Source organism: Nothobranchius furzeri, chromosome 7 (genome assembly GCF_043380555.1).
Source record: "Nothobranchius furzeri strain GRZ-AD chromosome 7, NfurGRZ-RIMD1, whole genome shotgun sequence".
Lineage (NCBI taxonomy): Eukaryota > Metazoa > Chordata > Actinopteri > Cyprinodontiformes > Nothobranchiidae > Nothobranchius > Nothobranchius furzeri.
In genome coordinates, this window is record NC_091747.1 from 46,066,131 (window position 1) to 46,085,034 (window position 18,904).

Below are 18,904 nucleotides of genomic sequence, written 5' to 3' on the forward strand. Positions count from 1 at the left end.
CTGTGGCTGTCAGCAGTGACAAAGGATCATGGGAGTTGACTTCATATCCAAAGGGTTCGTTCACACCTCACTCAAAAATACCTGCAAATACACACAAAATCACATTTTATGTAACGATCAAAAGTAATAATTCTGCGCAATAGGAGCTTGTAGGTTTAGTAAATAACTGTTAGGGTGATGCTTTTTTCCTTTCTTCTAATGCCGTAATCACATTGGAATAATGTAATGAAACCCTGCCTTAAAACTATAGACCTCTCAGAGGATTTACCTTAATACAAGTAAAAAAATGACATGAAAAGTCCAGTATTATTAAATAACAATTACTTTTAGTAATATTTAGAGCTATTGTATCCTCCTTGAGTAATTTTCATATTAATTTTAGTTATTTCATAAACTTATTTTGAAATATAACTACCGTACTTCATGTCCTGTTTTTACATTATTTTGATCACTGTGTCAACTAACCTGTCTTTATGTTTATATTTATATGTAGGCCTAATGAAAAATTTTGTGTATTTTAATTTTATTTACAAATGCTGGCCGTCGTCGTCTTCCTCCGCTTATCCGGGTCCGGGTCGCGGGGGCAGCATCCCAACAAGGGAGCTCCAGACCGTCCAATCCCCGGCCACCTCCACCAGCTCCTCTGGCAGGACGACAAGGTGTTCCAGGACCAGACCGGAGATGTAACCTTTCCAACGTGTCCTGGGCCGACCCGGGGGCCTCCAGCCGGCAGGACATGCCCGAGGCGTCCAGGAGGCATCCTGACCAGATGCCCAAACCACCTCAACTGACTCCTTTCGATCCGGAGGAGCAGCGGTTCTACTCCGAGTCCCTCCCGAATGTCCGAGCTCCTCACCCTATCTCTAAGGCTGAGCCCGGCCACCCTACGGAGGAAACTCATTTCGGCCGCTTGTATCCGTGATCTCGTTCTTTCGGTCATTACCCAAAGCTCATGACCATAGGTGAGGATTGGGACGTAGATTGACCAGTAAATCGAGAGCCTGGCTTTCTGGCTCAGCTCCCTCTTAACCACGACAGATCGGCTCAGCGACCGCATCACTGCAGATGCCGAACCAATCCGCCTGTCGATCTCCCGATCCCTCCTACCCTCACTCGTGAACAAGACCCCAAGATACTTAAACTCCAACACTTGAGGTAGGACCTCTCTCCCGACCCGGAGTTGGCAAGCCACCCTTTTCCAGTCGAGAACCATGGTCTCAGATTTGGAGGTGCTGATCCTCATCCCAGCCGCTTCACACTCGGCCGCGAACCTACCCAGCAAGAGCTGAAAATAAGAGCTGGATGAAGCTAGGAGGACCACATCATCCACAAAAAGCAGAGACAAGATTCTCCTGCCACCAAACTCGACACACTCCACACTACGGCTGCACCTAGAAATTCTGTCCATAAAGGTAATGAACAGAACCGGTGACAAAGGGTAGCCCTGGCAGAGTCCAACCCTCACCTGGAGCAGGTCCGACTTACTACCGGCTATGCGGACCAAACTCACGCTCCTCTGGTAAAGGGACTGAATGGCCCTTAACAGAAAGTCACCCACCCCATACTCCTGGAGCATCCCCCACAGGGTGCACCCGGGGACATGGTCATAAGCCTTCTCCAAATCCACACAACACATGTGGATTGGTTAGGCAAACTCCCATGCCCCCTCCATCACCCTTGCAAGGGTATAGAGCTGGTCCACAGTTCCACGGCCAGGACGAAAACCACATTGCTCCTCCTCAATCTGAGATTCAACTATCGATCAGACCCTCCTCTCCAGTACCTTGGAGTAGACCTTTCCAGGGAGGCTGAGGAGTGTGATCACCCTATAGTTGGAACACACCCTCAGGTCACCCTTCTTAAAGATGGGGACCACCACCCCGGTCTGCCACTCCACAGGAACTGCCCCCGATGACCATGCAATTTTGCAGAGACATTTCAACCACAACAGCCCTACAACATCCATAGTCTTGAGATACCCAGAACGAATCTCATCCGCCCCCGGGGCTCCGCCGCTGTGTAGTTGTTTGACCACCTCAGCAACTTCTGCCCCCGAGATTGGACAGTCCATCCCCAGGTCTCCTGGCTCTGGTTCCTCCTCGGAATGCGTGTAGGTGGGATTGAGGAGCTCCTCAAAGTATTCCTTCTATCGCCTGACTATAGCCCCAGTTGACGTCAGCAGCTCCCCATCCCCACTGTAAACAGTGTGAGCGAGTTGCTGCCTCCCTCTCCTGAGGTGCCGGACAGTTTGCCAGAACCTCTTTGGAGCTGATCAATAGTCTTTCTCCGTGGCCCCACCAAACTCCTCCCACGCCTGAGATTTTGCCTTGGCAACTGCCACTGCTGCACCCCGCTTGGCTATCCGGTACCCGTCTGCTTCCTCCGGAGACCCACAGACCAGCCACGCCCTGTAGGCCTCCTTCTTCAGCCTGACGGCTCCCCGAACCTCTAGTGTCCACCAGCGGGTACGGGGATTGCCACCACGACTGGCACTGGCCACCTTGCGACCAGAGCTAGCAACAGCCGCCTCAACAATCGCAGAGTGGAACAAGGCCCACTCGGAGTCAATGTCCCCCACTGCTCTCGGGATGCGGTCAAAGCTCTGCCGGAGGTGGGAGTTGAAGACCGTCTTGACAGGTTCTTCTGCCAGGCGTTCCCAGCAGACCCTCACTATGTGTTTGGGTCTGCCAGGTCTATGCGACATCTTCCCCTGCCATCTGATCCAACTCACCACCAGGTGGTGATCAGTTGACAGCTCCGCTCCTCTCTTCACTCGGGTGTCCAAAACATACAGCCGCAGGTCAGATGATATGTCTACAAAGTCTATCATCGACCTGTGACCTAGGCTGCCCTGGTACCAAGTGTACCGATGGGCATCCTTATGTTCAAACATGGTGTTCGTTATGGCCAAACTGCGGCTTGCACAGAAGTCCAATAACAAAACACCACTCGAGTTCAGATCAGGCGGGCTGTTCTTCCCAATCACACCCCTCCAGGTCATGCTGTCATTGCCCACGTGCGCATTGAAGTCCCCGAGCAGGACAATGGAGTCCCCTGATGGAGCACTATTTAGCACTCATCCCAGGGACTCCAAAAAGGATGGGTACTCTGAACTGCTATTTGGCCCATAAGCACAAACAACAGTCAGGACCCGTTCCCCGACCCGAAGACGCAGGGAAGCTACCCTCTCGTCCCCCGGGGTAAACCCCAACACACAGGCAGAGAGTCTCGGGGCTAACAAAAAGCCAACCCCAGCCCTCCGCCTCTCACCCGGAGCAACTCCAGCAAAGGAGAGTGTCCAACCCCTCTCAAGGACTTGGGTTCCAGAGCCAATGCTAAGTGTCGAGGTGAGTCCGACTACATCTAGCCGGTACCGCTCAACCTCTGTCACAAGTTCCTGCTCCTTCCCATCAGCGAGGTGATGTTCCATGTCCCAAAAACCAATTTCCTTGTCTGGGGATCGGACCACCAAGGCTCCCGCCTCGGTCTGCCACCCGATCCACACTGCACCAGACCCTTCATGTTCCTCCTGCGGGTGGTGGGTCCACAGTTGGATGAGCCCATGTATCTGGTTTGGGCTGGGCCCGGCTGGGCCCCATGGGCGAAAGCCCGGCCACCAGGCGCTCGCTCAAGGGCCCATGCCCCAGGCCTGGCTCCAGGGTGGGACCCCGGTAACCCTCCGGGCCGGGTACTCCAACTCCTTGATAGTTCATCCATGAAAGATCCTGTGAACCGTTCTTTGTCTCACCCTTCACCTAAAGCCTGGTTTATGCTTCTCCATCAGCTCCGCAAGGGACAGACGTGCACGGATTGACGGAAGCATTTTGCTCTCATACCTCTCCATCTCCTGGAGAGTGTTGAAAAGCAATTGCCCGGCAGGACCACAGAGGGCGCTGTTCTGTGGTATCCTGTCATGTATCGGTCCAAGATAGTGTGTTTATATTGTGTTTTTTGTGTATATAAGAGACTTTTAACACGGACACATTTGTTTCTCATTCTCCCACCGCTTCATGCGCTCCCCACCTCTAAACCCACGTTTCCTGTCATTTCCGTCCACAAATAAAACGCTTGCTGCGCATCTTTTCACTCCTCCAGTCACGGGAGGATGAAACGTTCATATTTTTAGAGTTTTTTCAAGCTTCTCCGTGTCTGCCGCTAATTCCTCGGCTGTCTTTGCAATGGCGGCGCTGTAAACAACAGCGGCGTCCTGACCAATCACAAGCTTGCGTAATCCGTCTCGTTCAACGGATGTTTAAAAAAGTGGGCTCGACTCCGTACGTACTTGCGTGCCTGCCGGAGCCCTACGCAAGGACGGATAATGGCGTTGCGTGTCTCCGCACTGACGCAGACGGAGAAGCATAAATCAGGCTTTAGACCAATTTGTCATGGGAGACTCTACCAGGGGCACAAAGTGCCCCAGACAACATAGCTCCTATATCATTAGGGCACTCAAACTCCTCCACCACTATAAGGTGACGGTTCAAGGAGGAGACAAATGTTGGCATTTAATAATAAAAAAATATCTGGATAAGCTTTTTGCTCTCTAAAAAAATGTGGAGAAACAGTTTTCAGTGGGGGTACACATCTTGATATAACACCCCTAATTATTTGACCCTTTAATGACCTGTTTATGTGTCATTAGTGAATCAGTTCATTAGTACAGAGATGAAAACTTTTAAAAATACACTTTGACTCAATGTGTTGAAATTAAATATGGATAGACCTGTAGCTACATTGTAAGCATGCTAGTGTTGCTTAACACAGATACCATTTTAAATTGTAAACTGGGTGTTTCCAGTTCTGAAAAAAAGAAGAGTAAATATTGTATTGTTATTTATTTATTATTTTAGTAATGTCCTTACATCACCGATGTTGTAAACAAATGGAAAGGAGAAAATCAGGATTAGAAAAGTGGAGAAACTGTTTTCAGTAGGGGTACATATATAGACATAACACCCCAAACTCTTCAAACCCTTTTGTCAGTGCCTGGTAAACCCCGTCTATCCCCCAATTAGCTATTTTATCAATAAAAAGATGAAAACTTTAAGAAAATAACACTCAGGCTGTAAAAATGTATTAAAATTAAATAAGGACACGCTTGTAGGCCTACATTGGATGTTCAATCTCAATTACCTGACATCATATTTGCAGTTACACAACAAATACGTTTTATTACTACCTGTAGTTTGAAGTGATTACATTCTTCCTCGTCTTGTTTACTAAGTAAACACACTAAAATATTAGCAAAAAAATACTTCTAAACGTTATGGGCTAAATTTAAATATATTAAACTAAATGCAACATCCACCTCTTGTCGTTGTTGTCCACGAATTTATGGAGTATCGTCTCAATGCAAGAAAACAACAATACCCATAATGCTGTGCTTGTTGGAGTCATGTGATTGAAACGAATGACAACAAGCTGGCTTCAACAAAAACACGACTTTGTTGTAATATCTTGTGGATGTTTTTTAACCGTAACCAATTTTTGCCCGAAAACTGACATGAATCTTACACAGTGAGATTTTAAACCACCGGTTTAACGCTGATTAGCATCACAATGGCGGAAATAGAAAAACAGGTAAGCTTTACAAGCTAAAGCTAGCTAGCTTGCTAGCTATTTTCTACGAGTGTTTTTTTAGTTAGTTTTATTAAAATGCAAAAACAGTCCTCGGTAAACATTGTAAGACGTGTTTTATTTAATTTTATTTATTATCCAACGCGTTTCTAGCGTGGAATACGTACATTTAGGGTCTAATTGTAGCTTAAAAATGTTATGTTTACATTTATTGTTGCAAACCTTGCATCACGCCAAACTTTAGTATCTATATTAACGAGCTAAACATGTTTATTATTTCAGGAAAAGAAACCAAGCGAAGAATTCACAGATGATTCATCTGAGGTGAGAAACGCATCAATACATCATTTCTCCGGATGTTTTTTTCCCCCTTTTCTCCAAAAGGAGACAGAAAGCAAGTGGTAGAATGGGTTTGTATGAAAGCAAGCTTATATGTCATGCAGTTGCACCAGTATGTCAATGTAGAAATGCATCAACAACGTATTGTTAGTGTCAGGGGTGTGCATACTTCTGTCAAGGTTGGTTGATTTCTGAACTAAAGTAAAGCTCGCTGCCCGCTGGAAGGATGTAATACATCAACACAGCTTGATCCCTGAAGGATCTTTGTCAGATTGTGAGATGTGTCAAACACTCATGAATTACAGATAGCTTTCCAGATCCATCAATATTATGACTGGACTTTGGTATGTTACAGTATACCGGAGCTTCTAAGAATCACACATAAGCTAAATAAAAAATGACCGAACATGCCAGCCTGGCAGGAAGCAGAGATTCTCTTCATAGGAAGCGGAGGATAGTATGAATTTAACTGAACACCTGGAAAAAGCTTAAAAAAAGTGTAACTTTATTTATTTATCATTTTACTTTTCTCTTCTAGTATCTAAGACATAATCACCCAGAAATATTTACCATTGGTTTATTTATGTATTGCTTTGGTTTTGTTTCCGTTTACTTTTTAACAGCCTCCTCCAGTAAACGTAAGAAGGAGCTGTTCACCCTGCACACCCTGTTTCTAGTTAAAAAATAAGGGAAACAGTTTGTGAAATGTTTTTACTCTTTGAAGTCAGAAGAAATCTCTTCTTAATGCAGTTTTGTATTCCATAGTCATGCCATTTCAGCTGTAGTCCAGGAATCTGATACTGAAATGGTGTTATAACATTTGTGAATTTAAAACAACAAAACTTCCTTGAAGGAATTCACGTTCATCACCATTGCCTTTCCTGTTAGAGTTTAAAACTTAATTCATTTTGTGAAGAAATGATGGAGTTATACTTGTTTTCGTATAGTGAAATCTTGAAAATGACTTGTGATTTAAAGGTGTGGTTGACTGAAAACAGTTTTTTAATGTTTTTTTTCAGTATTATTATAATAAGTCACTTTGAGTTTTTCATGCGGACTAAACATGAAAATAGTCTGCTACACCTATCTCCTGTATTACCTTCTGATAGGAAATAGACGGTGAAACTCTAGGATTATAAAATCCTCACAGATGTACGTCACACTGCAGGGTTTCCCCCAGCGCTTTATAAGCCTGGCGGCTCACCAGGCTTTGCTTGCCCACCTGCCAGGCTAAGCGTCATGCCCCCCTCCCCGACCCTACCGTGTCTGTTGACACGAATGGCGCAGTGGATACTGGTGAGAAACAGCAGCGGAACGTGTGCAACCACCCCACCCCCACCCTCACTCTCACAGAGGAGCGCTGCGGGACGGAGCGCACGGCTGCTGAAGTAATTTTATGTGTGAGGGATTTAGTTCAAAAATACTTCATAAACATGTTCTGTATTGACCATAGCACTATAACTGAATAAATACAGTCATGTCCCCTTTAGATGCATTTATAACCATTGTAGTGTATTCCAACGTCAATTAGCTATGAGTTTGGTTGAATCCAAAACTTAATGAAGACACACACCATCGACATATATACTGGACAAAAAATGTCCATAGGCTCGAATTATAAGTTTTTGTTTCTAAATGGGAGGTTCCCACCACCGCCATTTTGACCATGTTTGGAGGACTTGGTCAGAAGCCGAGCACAGGCATTCTGATCCACCTGTAGACGATTCGGGGAGGTTTGCACCGGTAATTGAAAAGAGAGTTGCTGTAGTCTAAGCGTGAAGAGATGAAGGTGTGGATAATGATCTGAAGTTCAGAGCAGGACAGAATTGGGCTCAGCTCAGCGATGTTCCTGAGATGGAAGAAGGAACAGTGAACAAGAGGACTGACATGAGAATCCAGGGTGAGAGCTGGTAGAGTGACTCCAAAGTGAACATACCTCCGTCCTGCTTAGGAACTAAATCATTACTAGGTAGGCTGATCGAGGATATCGGACTTCGCTGGTCCATCATGGTCAAAGATCCATGAGTCATGTCGACATGGACCTGGGCGCCGAGTGACCAAGCAGTGTTATGGTAAATGCATAGAATTTTCCCCCATTCAGCCAGCAAACTATTAGCGAGTGTTTCTGCGGTCTCCCTCAGAGATCCACAAGTGACAGCCTCGAATCGGAGCCAGTCCATGCATCCCGGCTGCCCCGGGAAACGGAAGCGGCCAGCCACCTGCTGTTCCCGGGCAGGAGACTAGAGAAGCTGGGCACCCGCTCAAGTTTTTTATGCAGCCCCACTGACATGTTTGACCAAGCAGTTAAATTACACATCATTTTCCCCCATTCAGTCAGCAAAATAAAGTACAGAAATTAGTGATGCACCAATATGAAATTTTTGGGCCGATGCCGATATCCGAAATTAAAATCACTGTTGTGGCCGATAACCAATATTTGCCGATACCGATATACTGACATTAATGCTTCTAAAATCAGCAGATTTTGTATTGAATGAAAATGACTAAAGCTGAATTTACATTATTATGTACACACACCACACACATTTACGCTTCTGAGATTATTACAATCACTGTTGCATAACTAAACAATTACACGTCAACCCTCCTCACCCTCTGAAACAGGCAAAAAAATGGAGACAAGATGGAAAAAATATCGGTTGTTAATATCGGCTTGATTCTAAATATCGGACCGACACCGATGTGTTACAAAATGACTAACATCGGCTGATACCGATATTGATGCCGATATATTGTCCATCCCTAACAGAAATATAAATTTACTTACTGATAACAAAAGAAGCAGAAACCGCTTGGATGATCTGTTAGTGCAGCTTGCCCTCTGTGTCCAAATAATTCCATGATTAACATTAAAACACGAACACACAGAGGACAAAACTAAAGTTCACAGAGTCGAAATGGCTGAATGTCTATTAACGTGAGGCCCAGGCTGACGCCTTTCCCTGGAACTAGCTCCCACCGCAAGCTCTGAAGTCACGTGGCTCTGATGCTCATTAATTATTAAAAATTTTAAGCATTCAATTACACTTAAACAGAAAAGTTACAAAAAAAATTCACCCCCCTCAGAGTTGTCGCAAAGGTAAACTAGATCTATTAAACCTAAAATGCTTTTTGAACCAGGCTGTAAACATGTTTATTTCTGCTGTGAATTTGGCATTTTTAACACGGGAGTCAATTAGGATTTGCTCACTTCTGGTGCCAGCCCCTAGTGGATGAGGGTGGAACTGCAATTTCTGCCACTTCTGTGTGGGCTTCAGGTGTGAGAGCCTGGGGTTTCCCCTTGACACACACCCAGTGATGGCTTTGTGAAACCTTTATTAAAAGCCATTACATCACTTGTGAGAGATTTTGCTAACACACTGGGTTGGTTTGGAGAGTTTTCAAGAGCTGCGCTAAAATCTTACCGTGGTACAATTTTGTGTGAAGTTTATTCCTTTAAATTAGAGTAAATAAAGTTTCATGTGGAGTGTCATATTTGATGGTGAGTACAGGAGAGTCTGAGTAAATAATCTTAACCAACACTAAAATGGCTGAAGGTCTGTTGAGAGCTTAACATTGTAAGTTACAATTTCATGTGGTAGCAGCTGAGAGGTCCTCACAGTTCTGAGCGCCAACAGATCACGCTTAATTTAAGGATATCTTGTGAATACATTTGATCAAAGTGGCTAAAACTGCCATCATTTTTCGACAAATAAAACATTTTTATAAAAGGTGATCATTTTTTCTTTATTTGGCCTTTAAAAATGATTTGGATTCATTCATTTATCTGATCTCACTTGTTATATTTGAGACGGACGGCAGGATGAAACATTGCTTTGTCGATATTGAAACAGACAAGTGCAATCCTTTCCTCTCTGTGCTCGAGGCAGAATGTTATCCTTGATGTCCTCACGCTGAAAGGTTCAGCTTGTTGTATTTAAACTGACATTAGGCAGAGAAGATGGCATAAATGCTTGCAACATAAAGGCCAGCTGTGTAGTTGAGAAAACGAAACAAACAAAAAATAAACTTACAAGAGATGGCAAAAAGTTTTAAAATGGGTATTATTTTTTTCTCTGTGGGGATGAAGTTTGCCTTTGTTGTTTGATACGCCTCTGAAGCCTGTGACAAATGCCCTCGCATCAGAAATCTCACAACCAGAATACACAGGAAATAGCCTCGATATGGCGTTGTTGAGTGGGAAAGGATTGTTTCTGAAAATACCATTTTTTCCACGCTATTGTCCCCTACCTTCGAGCCCGGAGCACATAATGGCAGACAATGTTTTGTGTTGATGCACCCTCTGGGCAGCCACAGACTGTGCAGCATTGGTTATAAACTGAATTATGAGTAATATTCAAGCTGTGACCGGCAGCAAATGTCGACTCATGCCGGAAAGTGTAACACAGGAGAATACCTTAAGTTTGCTTTATGAAAACAATAATTTCATGAGTTTCACCTGGGATCAGCTACATCAAAAAGGAGGAACTTTTTTATCATCTTTTAATGCAAATGAGTCTTTGTGTCTCTCTTTGTACCAGCTTCCTAGACAACAGTCTTAGTTTCTACAGCTGAAGGAACACACGGCCATTAAGTGACTTTTCTTTATTTTTGCCTTTCATGTTTTGGCACAGATTCACTTTTCATTCCCATGCAGATGTTGCGTCAGTCTTCTTTATTACTCCATATACCTGATTATGTTTGATTTGTTCCTACTGGTTGCTACCGATGAGTTGATTTGGAAAAATAAACAAAAATAAAGTTTGATTAAAATTCAAAGCAAGGCAAATAGCTGCCATCTTTGTAGACACTTTATTTAGTAAGAGACTAACTTTATTGTATTTATCCTAGTGAATCTATAATTAATTCAACAGGTAAACTAGTAGTAGCACATCCCATGCTAAAGAAAGTAAAAATGTTATTATCAGGAGGGGGAGAGTGTTGGGGAGTTAGCAGCAGTATGCCACCTGATGGCCCCTCCATGAGGCTACCCCAGCTCAGCCGGACACCATTGTAGCTTCTGGGGAGATACACACTTAAGAGAGAAAATAAAGGTAACAGCTGAAATAGCAGGAAATAATGCAATTACAGAGAAGTGGTAAAGGAAAGTAGTGTGTGGAAAGTTGTCGGTATGTCCTCCAGCAGTCTAAGCCTATAGCAGCATAACTACAGCAAGGCAGGGCCAGGGAGAGCCGTCTTTACCGACTGTATTCTGAACACTCCACGCTGTCCTGCTGTCGAAATGTCATGAAATAAGACTCCAAATCCTGCCGTCTTCAGCTCATCTGCTAAATTAGCTATTGCTAAATGCATTTGACTGCAAATATGGGGCAGTGGTTTTACAGTTTGGCTATGCTCATAGCCTGGCCTGCCCGACTTGTCCTCTGTTTAATTCTGCACAGAGAAAGAGTCTGGTTACTCACAGGCAGAAAGGCACATTATGGGCGGGACTAGCGAGTTAAAAAATAACCATTCCGAAAAAAGACGTAAATGCCGACGGTAACGCTCAACGCTGTAGTCAAAAATGGCGTCTGGCGACAGCGCACACATCTTTCTTTACAAGAAAGGCTTTTAGCTCTTCTACTTGTTGTGGTTTTAAAGACATGTTTAAGTAATTTAGAACAGAGGAAAGAGCCGCAGCGATCTCGGCTTTAAACCAAGAATGTTGAAATTCCAGCAGAGCAAAAGAAAAACATCCTCAAGGACGTCTAGAAATTTACAAACCCTCTGAAAATGTGTGAATTGTTTTAATGTGAGTTTTTTGTTTTGCTTTTAATCTCCTAATGCTGACTCGCATTTGTATTAAATCAGTTTCAGTATTAACCCATTAACTGACAGGTCAACCACTTGTTCGTGTATCTTATTGAAGCACGTGCTGAGATTCATCTGCTTGCACATGAAAGGAATGAATGCAAAAACAGTTTTTACCTGGCAACTCAAAAAATGTCAGTGAGATTTCTTTATTTGTGACCATAAACATAAAGATAAAAACTGTTTTCTTCTTATGCATGAATCATAATTTTTCCTCTTTTATTTGTCATATAACGGATTATTTTTTCAGGCAAAGAAAGAAAATAATGATAATTTAGCAAAAATGAACTTAAAACAGAACCAAAGGAGGACATTTGGCTTGTTGCAGCCCACTGCATGGATGATTTCAGCTTCCTGAACTTTTAGAGGTGACACTTGTAATGGCCATCTTGAGGAGGGTTGTAGTGAGAGCCGATCTCCTGTCTCCCACCAGGAGGAGGACAGCGAAGAGGAGCCCAAGCTGAAGTACGAGAGACTCGCCAACGGGGTGACGGAGATCCTCCAGAACGACGCGGCCAGCTGTATGACCGTCCATGACAAGGTAAAGGTGATGATCCACCAGCCGCCAGGGCGTTTGAGAGAGATGTCATCTTCAAAGCTGGTTTTCTTTCCTTCTGCTCAATCTGTTAAGGCAGCTCATTCTTTTCTCACCTTCCTGTGCTTTTTCCCCTCTCTCAGGGAGGTGCATCAGAAAGCACTATTGTCTTTTCCTCTTTTTATTTCCACTCATGTATTTTTCTCTCCTTTTTGCTGGATGTTTTTAAGAGGGCTGCTCTCAGCGTGACGTTTAATCGTGGTGGCACCAGCAGCACACTTGCACGCCTGAGCAGAGCAAAAGTCATACCCAGTTACGTCTCGTCACCTGATGTTTTATTAAGCACAATTGATTTTCATTTATTTATTTTGTTCTTTGGGGATCTTTCGTTTAGTTGTTTTGTTTTTTTAACCTGGAGAGAAGCTGCTTTTCCTCAAATTATAAATTAAATCCGACTGTTTTTCTGTAATTTCTGTTTACCTTCAGCCATCCAGCTACATGTGTGGTCACACCCCCCACCGCTGTGACAAACTCCTACAACCTCAAAGCCGCCGTCGGCAGCAGCAGCAGCAACACGCAGCCCTTCTGTTGCCTCATATTTTAAAGTGTCTGAATCGGAATTTCATTTGAACAATTTCATCCTGATAAATCCCTTTTAAAAGTCGCTCCGCCTCACAAGCTTGAACCCTTTATTTATTTATTTTGGGTGATTTTATTTTGGGGAGATTGCAGGGGCCTCTGTCTGACATGCTCAGCTGTGCCTGTAAATATAAGCATTTCATTATAGACCGCACTGGAGCATGGTGGGCTCGCCGCACAGCCACATGCTGGTCGAGGAGGGACGGGGGGGATTAGGGGGAGGAGGAACACACACTTAATCTAATGCTTGGAGCCCCCAGTTTCTATAATGTTTTTGTCCCTGTGGACACACACACGCGTGCACACACCCACCTGAACTTCTGCTGAAGCACAAAATGCAGAAACCAGTTGCTGTTCTGCAGGAATAAGAACTCTGCGTAGGGAAAGGAGATTTCCAGTGGGAGGAAAGGAAGAACTGGGATGTGGAGTGCATTTATTATGCTTAAGCGTTTTAATTTGAGAGAAAAATGCCATTTCACACTGTCTGCTTTAATAAATAGGGCTTTTCCACCTCTTGCAATTTCACAGTTTTGCCTCCAAGCCCACCCAATCCCCACTCTGTCCATGTTCCAGGAAATATCTTTTTTTTTTCCTCCCACTGTCGTCATGAGTTATTTTATTTCCTACATTTGATTTCAAATGTCTTCTTGTTTCATTTATCTTTGTGTCTTTTCAGTTTCTCGCCCTGGGGACTCATTTTGGGAAAGTTTTCCTGCTGGACATTCAAGGAAATGTCACTCAAAAGTTTGAAATAGTGAGTAATGCACCTTTTTCCAAATGAGAAAACAAACATATTGAGTACAAAATGTACCTTTAAGACTCAGCATGGCTTTTCTCCACACTATTAATAATATAGCTTTATTATTTACATTTCCTGTCTGCAGAAAGTGTTTTTTTTGGATCAGTTTCCTTGGTCAAAGACAAACTATTAGGTTTTGTATTGCAGTTATATATTGTTCATAAGCTCCGTAGTAGCACAGACATTGCATATTTTATGTGTAAAATCATCGCAAACTGAGATTTTCCAAGTGGTGCTCGCTGCAGAACCACAAAGGCGGAGCTGCACCAGAAGGTGGAGCTGCACCAGAAGGTGGAGCTGCACCAGAAGGTGGAGCTGCACCAGAGTCAGCCCCGCCCATTCCAGAATCAGCCCCGCCCATTCCATCAGAGTCAGTCCAATTCCTTCCAGTTGTCAGACTTGATAGCATTCTGGAATCAAAGGGTGTTATAGCTAAAAAATGCAAGATTGAGGACGGAGTTGAGAAGTTAATTGAACAGTTTTTGTAAAGGTTCCATATAATTAAAAATCTAACTTTTGGAACTTTTAATCATGTTATATTGTCATTTCCTCATAAGAAACACGCCAAAGCCATTTTTAGCCTCATTCATGCATTTTCCTCCCATCTCAGCTTCAATTTGGTCTCCTCCCCCGAAGCGGGTCTGGTCTTGGTTCTCAAATCTGGATATTCTGTGAATTTTCTGAGAAATTATTTCTGAAATGACTTCTACTGAGACACCGCCAATAAAATATACAACCCATCTCAGAGACACACTGGGAAGCACAATTAGATGTAACGCCACAAGAGTTATAACAGATGTGGTGGTGTAGTGGTTATGGAATCAGGTTGACATGCAGTTTTGCGCAGGTTCGCCTCCCATTAGTGTAAGTTTTATGTACAACCTCTTTTCTTCATTTCTAGCTACACTTGCCAGTACTATGTTTACAACAATTTATTGGTATACCGTTTAACATATAATGACTAATGTGTTTATTTATTTATTTATTCGTTTATTTAGCCAGTGTGAGTCCATTTGTGAGCAGAGTTTCAACTAAAATGCTGTTTAGGAACGACCAAATTCAAAGAACTTTTAGAGACATAAATATTTTGCTGAAAATAAACATTACAACTAAAATATAAACAAATTAAATGTTTCAGCTGGCTAAATAGATTGCTGACGACCCCACCGAGAATCGAACCAGCATCAGCTGAGGGGAAAGCAAAACTTAACTCTGACGATTTCGCCACTAGACTACCAAAGTCCATTCGAAAGTCTGACATGCTGTTATACACCATTCCTGTTAGACCGGCTGTGGGCAGATATTAGCTAATAGAAACCTTTTCATTTCGAGATATATTCAGTCTTTGTCATGTAGCAAGTTATATTCATCTTGTTTAATTGGAGCATAGAACATAGCATTAACGACTGTAAACTAGTAACAGCCGTAATTCATGTGGGTCAGGTCAGTTTGCGATAAAGTTGAAAACAAAAACGGAAGTCAGTGGGTAAGCTGAGTTTACGTGAATGGGCGGGGCTGACTCTGGTGCAGCTTCACCTTATGGTGCAGCTCCGCCTTTGTGGTTCTGCAGCGAGCACCCTCTCAGATTTTCTTGTGTTTTATAAAAGCACTTTCAAACACAGATTTACTGATTGTGTTTTTTGGGGGCCGATACCGATTTCTGCAGCTGCTGATGTCTGTTTTGATTCAGCTAAAACCACTATAGGTAACAGAATACGGTTGCTATTTTTTATTATTTACTTGTAATGTCTGATTTTGGCTCTAGTTGGGCATGTAAATCAGTGAGGTCACTGACTAAAGCCTGATTTATGCTTCTCCGTCTGCGTCAGTGCGGAGCACACGCAACGCCATTATCCGTCCTTGCGTAGGGATCCGGCAAGCACGCAAGTACGTACGGAGTCGAGCCCACTTTTTTAAACATCCGTCGAACGAGACGGATTACGCAAGATTGTGATTGGTCAGGATGCCGCTGTTGTTTACAGCGCCGCCATTGCAAAGAGAGCCGAGTTTAACTAGTGGCAGACACGGAGAAGCTTGAAGAATACCTCGCGAAAAAACTCTAAAAATGTGAACGTTTCATCCTCCCGTGACTGGAGGAGTGAAAAGATGCGCAGCAAGCGTTTTATTTGTGGACGGAAATGACAGGAAACGTGGGTTTAGAGGTGGGGAGCGCATGAAGAGGTGGGAGAATGAGAGACAAATATGTCCGTGTTAAAAGTCTCTTATATACACAAAAAACACAATATAAACACACTATCTTGGACCGATACATGACATGATACCACAGAACAGTGCTACGCCCTCTGTGGTCCTGCCGGGTAATTGCTTTGCAACACTCTCCAGGAGACGGAGAAGTAAAAGAGCAAAACGCTTCCGTCAATCCGTGCGTGTCTGTCCCTTACGGAGCTGACAGAGAAGCATAAACCAGGCTTTACAGGCGAGCTACAACATCACCAAGGAGAAGTCTGTGTATCCTCTAGAACAAGGGGGTTCATAGTGTGGCCAGTGGGCCATTTAAGGCTTTGAAGTGATTTTGTGCGTCCCCCATTACGTTACGATGTTCACCCACCATCATCAATGAAGAATACCAGAAACTAGCCACTGACCTGTTATTGATCTGGCTAGCTGTGAGCATTGATCTAGTCAGAAAAGTACTTCCTGTCTCTGGAGACTCTACTTGCTCTGAGTGACGCACCCTTACCTTACTGTAGATAAATAACTGATGGAGCGTCACTTAAAAATGACCAAAATGTCAATTTAAAAAATTTACTAACTCAAGTCTGCACATAAATCGAACAAGATGGAAAAGTTAATCATAACACAAAGAATTAATCTTTTATTGACCTCGTCTTTTACTTAGAACTAAATTTGATGATGATTAGAACCACAAAGCCTCACTGGGTTTTACTAGAAAGCAGACTCGTGAGCAACATTCATACGACTTGACTTTTTGTTGTGATATTATCGGTCTATACTGGAATTAACATGTCGTATCGGAAAGTATCGGTTTTTACTCTTTTAACGACACAAATTTCACATACCATGCACATATTATACATCAAACTCTTCAGATACATCTCCCCTTTCTCAAAATATCACAATATGACAAATCCTAGGTTTAGTTTTTGAGATATTCTTGTTTGTTCAGCACAACTGGCCCAACTTTAACTGACGTAATTGTCATGTTTTGCACAGATAATGTCTAAAGCATAAGTATGCATGATAGGAGAAACAGGGCCAGTCCAAGCATTTGTGGGGCCCTAAGCAGGTTTAGCTTTGGGACCCTCCATACCATACAAGTCAACAGCAGATGATTCATCATACCATTTGTGTAAAATGCCCACTATCATTAGCATGTTTTGCAATTAGCTTACATCATACATTTGTTATTATGAATATCGATTTTACGTTTACAAACCAACAAAAACGCTCTAATTAATTTACATTTTGAAATGATGAGTGTTACTTAAGTGTGGTACATTAATTCAAATATTTGAAAGAAATATCAGCAGACACTTATATTAATTTATTTTTTCATGTGGGGGACTTTGCATATATTGGTATCTGTTTATGTCCGTATCAGAAGTTGAGTTACTCCTCCTATCCACCGGAGCCAACAGCAGCAAGTTACTGCAGCAGCACGTCTTGCTCGCGTATGCTGCTGCTTGGCCCTTCCCACGAGACGCGAAGCAGCAGGGGAGCAGCTGTCACCGACAGAGCATGAAGTCACGTGACATTAGCAAAATCACTCGTGACTTTGTCAGTAAACACAACAGCAAGCAGGAGAAAACTACAACATGGCTCACATAACTCACCATCTTGCCCCAAAACTGCAGATGCGTCACTCCATGCGTTATCCTTCTTGACGTTGTCTTTATAAAAACTGTGACTGGGATCAAACATGATTGGGTACTTCTACACTTCAGTAATCAACCGTTCGTCGTCCATAATGGAAAAACATAGGAGACCGCTAGCTAGGTGATAACTTTTTTTTCAAAGTAAAGCAACCGGAAGTCAGTACGTTTCTTTATTCTGAAAATCTCGGGAAGCTTCGCTCCGTTTCCGCGTCCGATTTCCTGTCTTTCCTTCCGCAAAAATGTCGAACTTGACCCGTTTCAGAGGCGTAGCGCATAGAAAATAGAACCGGCGCGTAAGGGCTGTGACATGCTGCTCCTGAGACGCAGCCGACTCGCGCTGCTGACGGCTCCGGTGGAAAAGGTTCTGTTGACCACAGCGGTTCCTATCAGCAGCTATGACGTGCTGCTGCAGTAACGTGCTGCTGACGGCTCCGTCACGGCTCCGGTGGAAAGGAGGGGTAAAGGTTGGTTTATGCTTAACGCGTCCGCGAGGTTCGCACGGCTCCTCGCGGAAAAGTTGCATCATTTTAACAACCACGTGCCTCCGCATGGCCCAAAATTTCCGCACTGTGCACCTAGGAAATTTTCTAACCATGCGGACGGTCGGACGCGGAAAAACATGGCGGACCGGCAAGAACTAGTATGGCAGAGGTTCGTAAACACAGACATTTGTATGATTCAGCTCTCAAAGATCACCGTGTTCAACATGTTGTTAATAATTCTTGGAGAGAAATAGCTCGCACTGTCGGAAAAGACAAGGACGCTGTTAAAAATTGCTGGAATGCCATGTTGTAAACAGTAATTTCTACTTCTACTATGGTGTAGTGTTGGATGCATGCCGTAGAGCTCCATGCTGCCCCGTTCAGTTTGGGAGAATATTGGCTCACCGCAGAGTCAAGCCGCATGAACCATAAACGCTGCGAGTTGTGAAGCGCGTTCCAGCCGCGAGCCGCATCACCAGCGGAAAGTGAATGCGTCAAGCATAAACCAAGCTTTAGACTATCGTATTTTCCGGAGTATAAGTCGCTCTGCAGTATAAGTCGCACCAGCCATAAAATGTATAATGAAGAAGAAAAAACATTTATAAGTCGCACTGGACTATAAGTCGCATTTTGGGGTGAAATTTTTTTATTTTTCTTACAAAATCTGAGACCAAGCATTTCACATTGCAAGACAAGTCCTGGTAACAATAACAGAATAAACAACACGGGCGCAGCAGCGCACCACGGTCTCCAGCAGAGGATGGCAGCGTTTCAAAGCCTTCCAGCAGCCGGGGAGAGCTCATTCCTGGGCCGGCGCTGGCCCGCAGCACCCCGCCACAGGCTGCAGCAGGTGATGGCGGTGTTT

At 43.7% G+C, this 18,904-nt stretch overlaps 1 protein-coding gene across 1 annotated transcript in view; it reads left to right on the forward strand.

The window, feature by feature from the left end:
• The first annotated feature begins 5,400 nt into the window (after positions 1–5,400).
• vps41 (VPS41 subunit of HOPS complex) overlaps positions 5,401–18,904 on the forward strand; it is a 29,490-nt gene continuing 15,986 nt past the window's right edge. The window contains exons 1-4 of the mRNA XM_015954701.3: positions 5,401–5,580; positions 5,860–5,901; positions 12,161–12,268; positions 13,578–13,655. Of these exons, the coding sequence (XP_015810187.3) occupies positions 5,560–5,580; positions 5,860–5,901; positions 12,161–12,268; positions 13,578–13,655 (249 nt within the window). The 5' untranslated portion in view covers positions 5,401–5,559. The remainder of the gene's footprint in view (positions 5,581–5,859; positions 5,902–12,160; positions 12,269–13,577; positions 13,656–18,904) is intronic.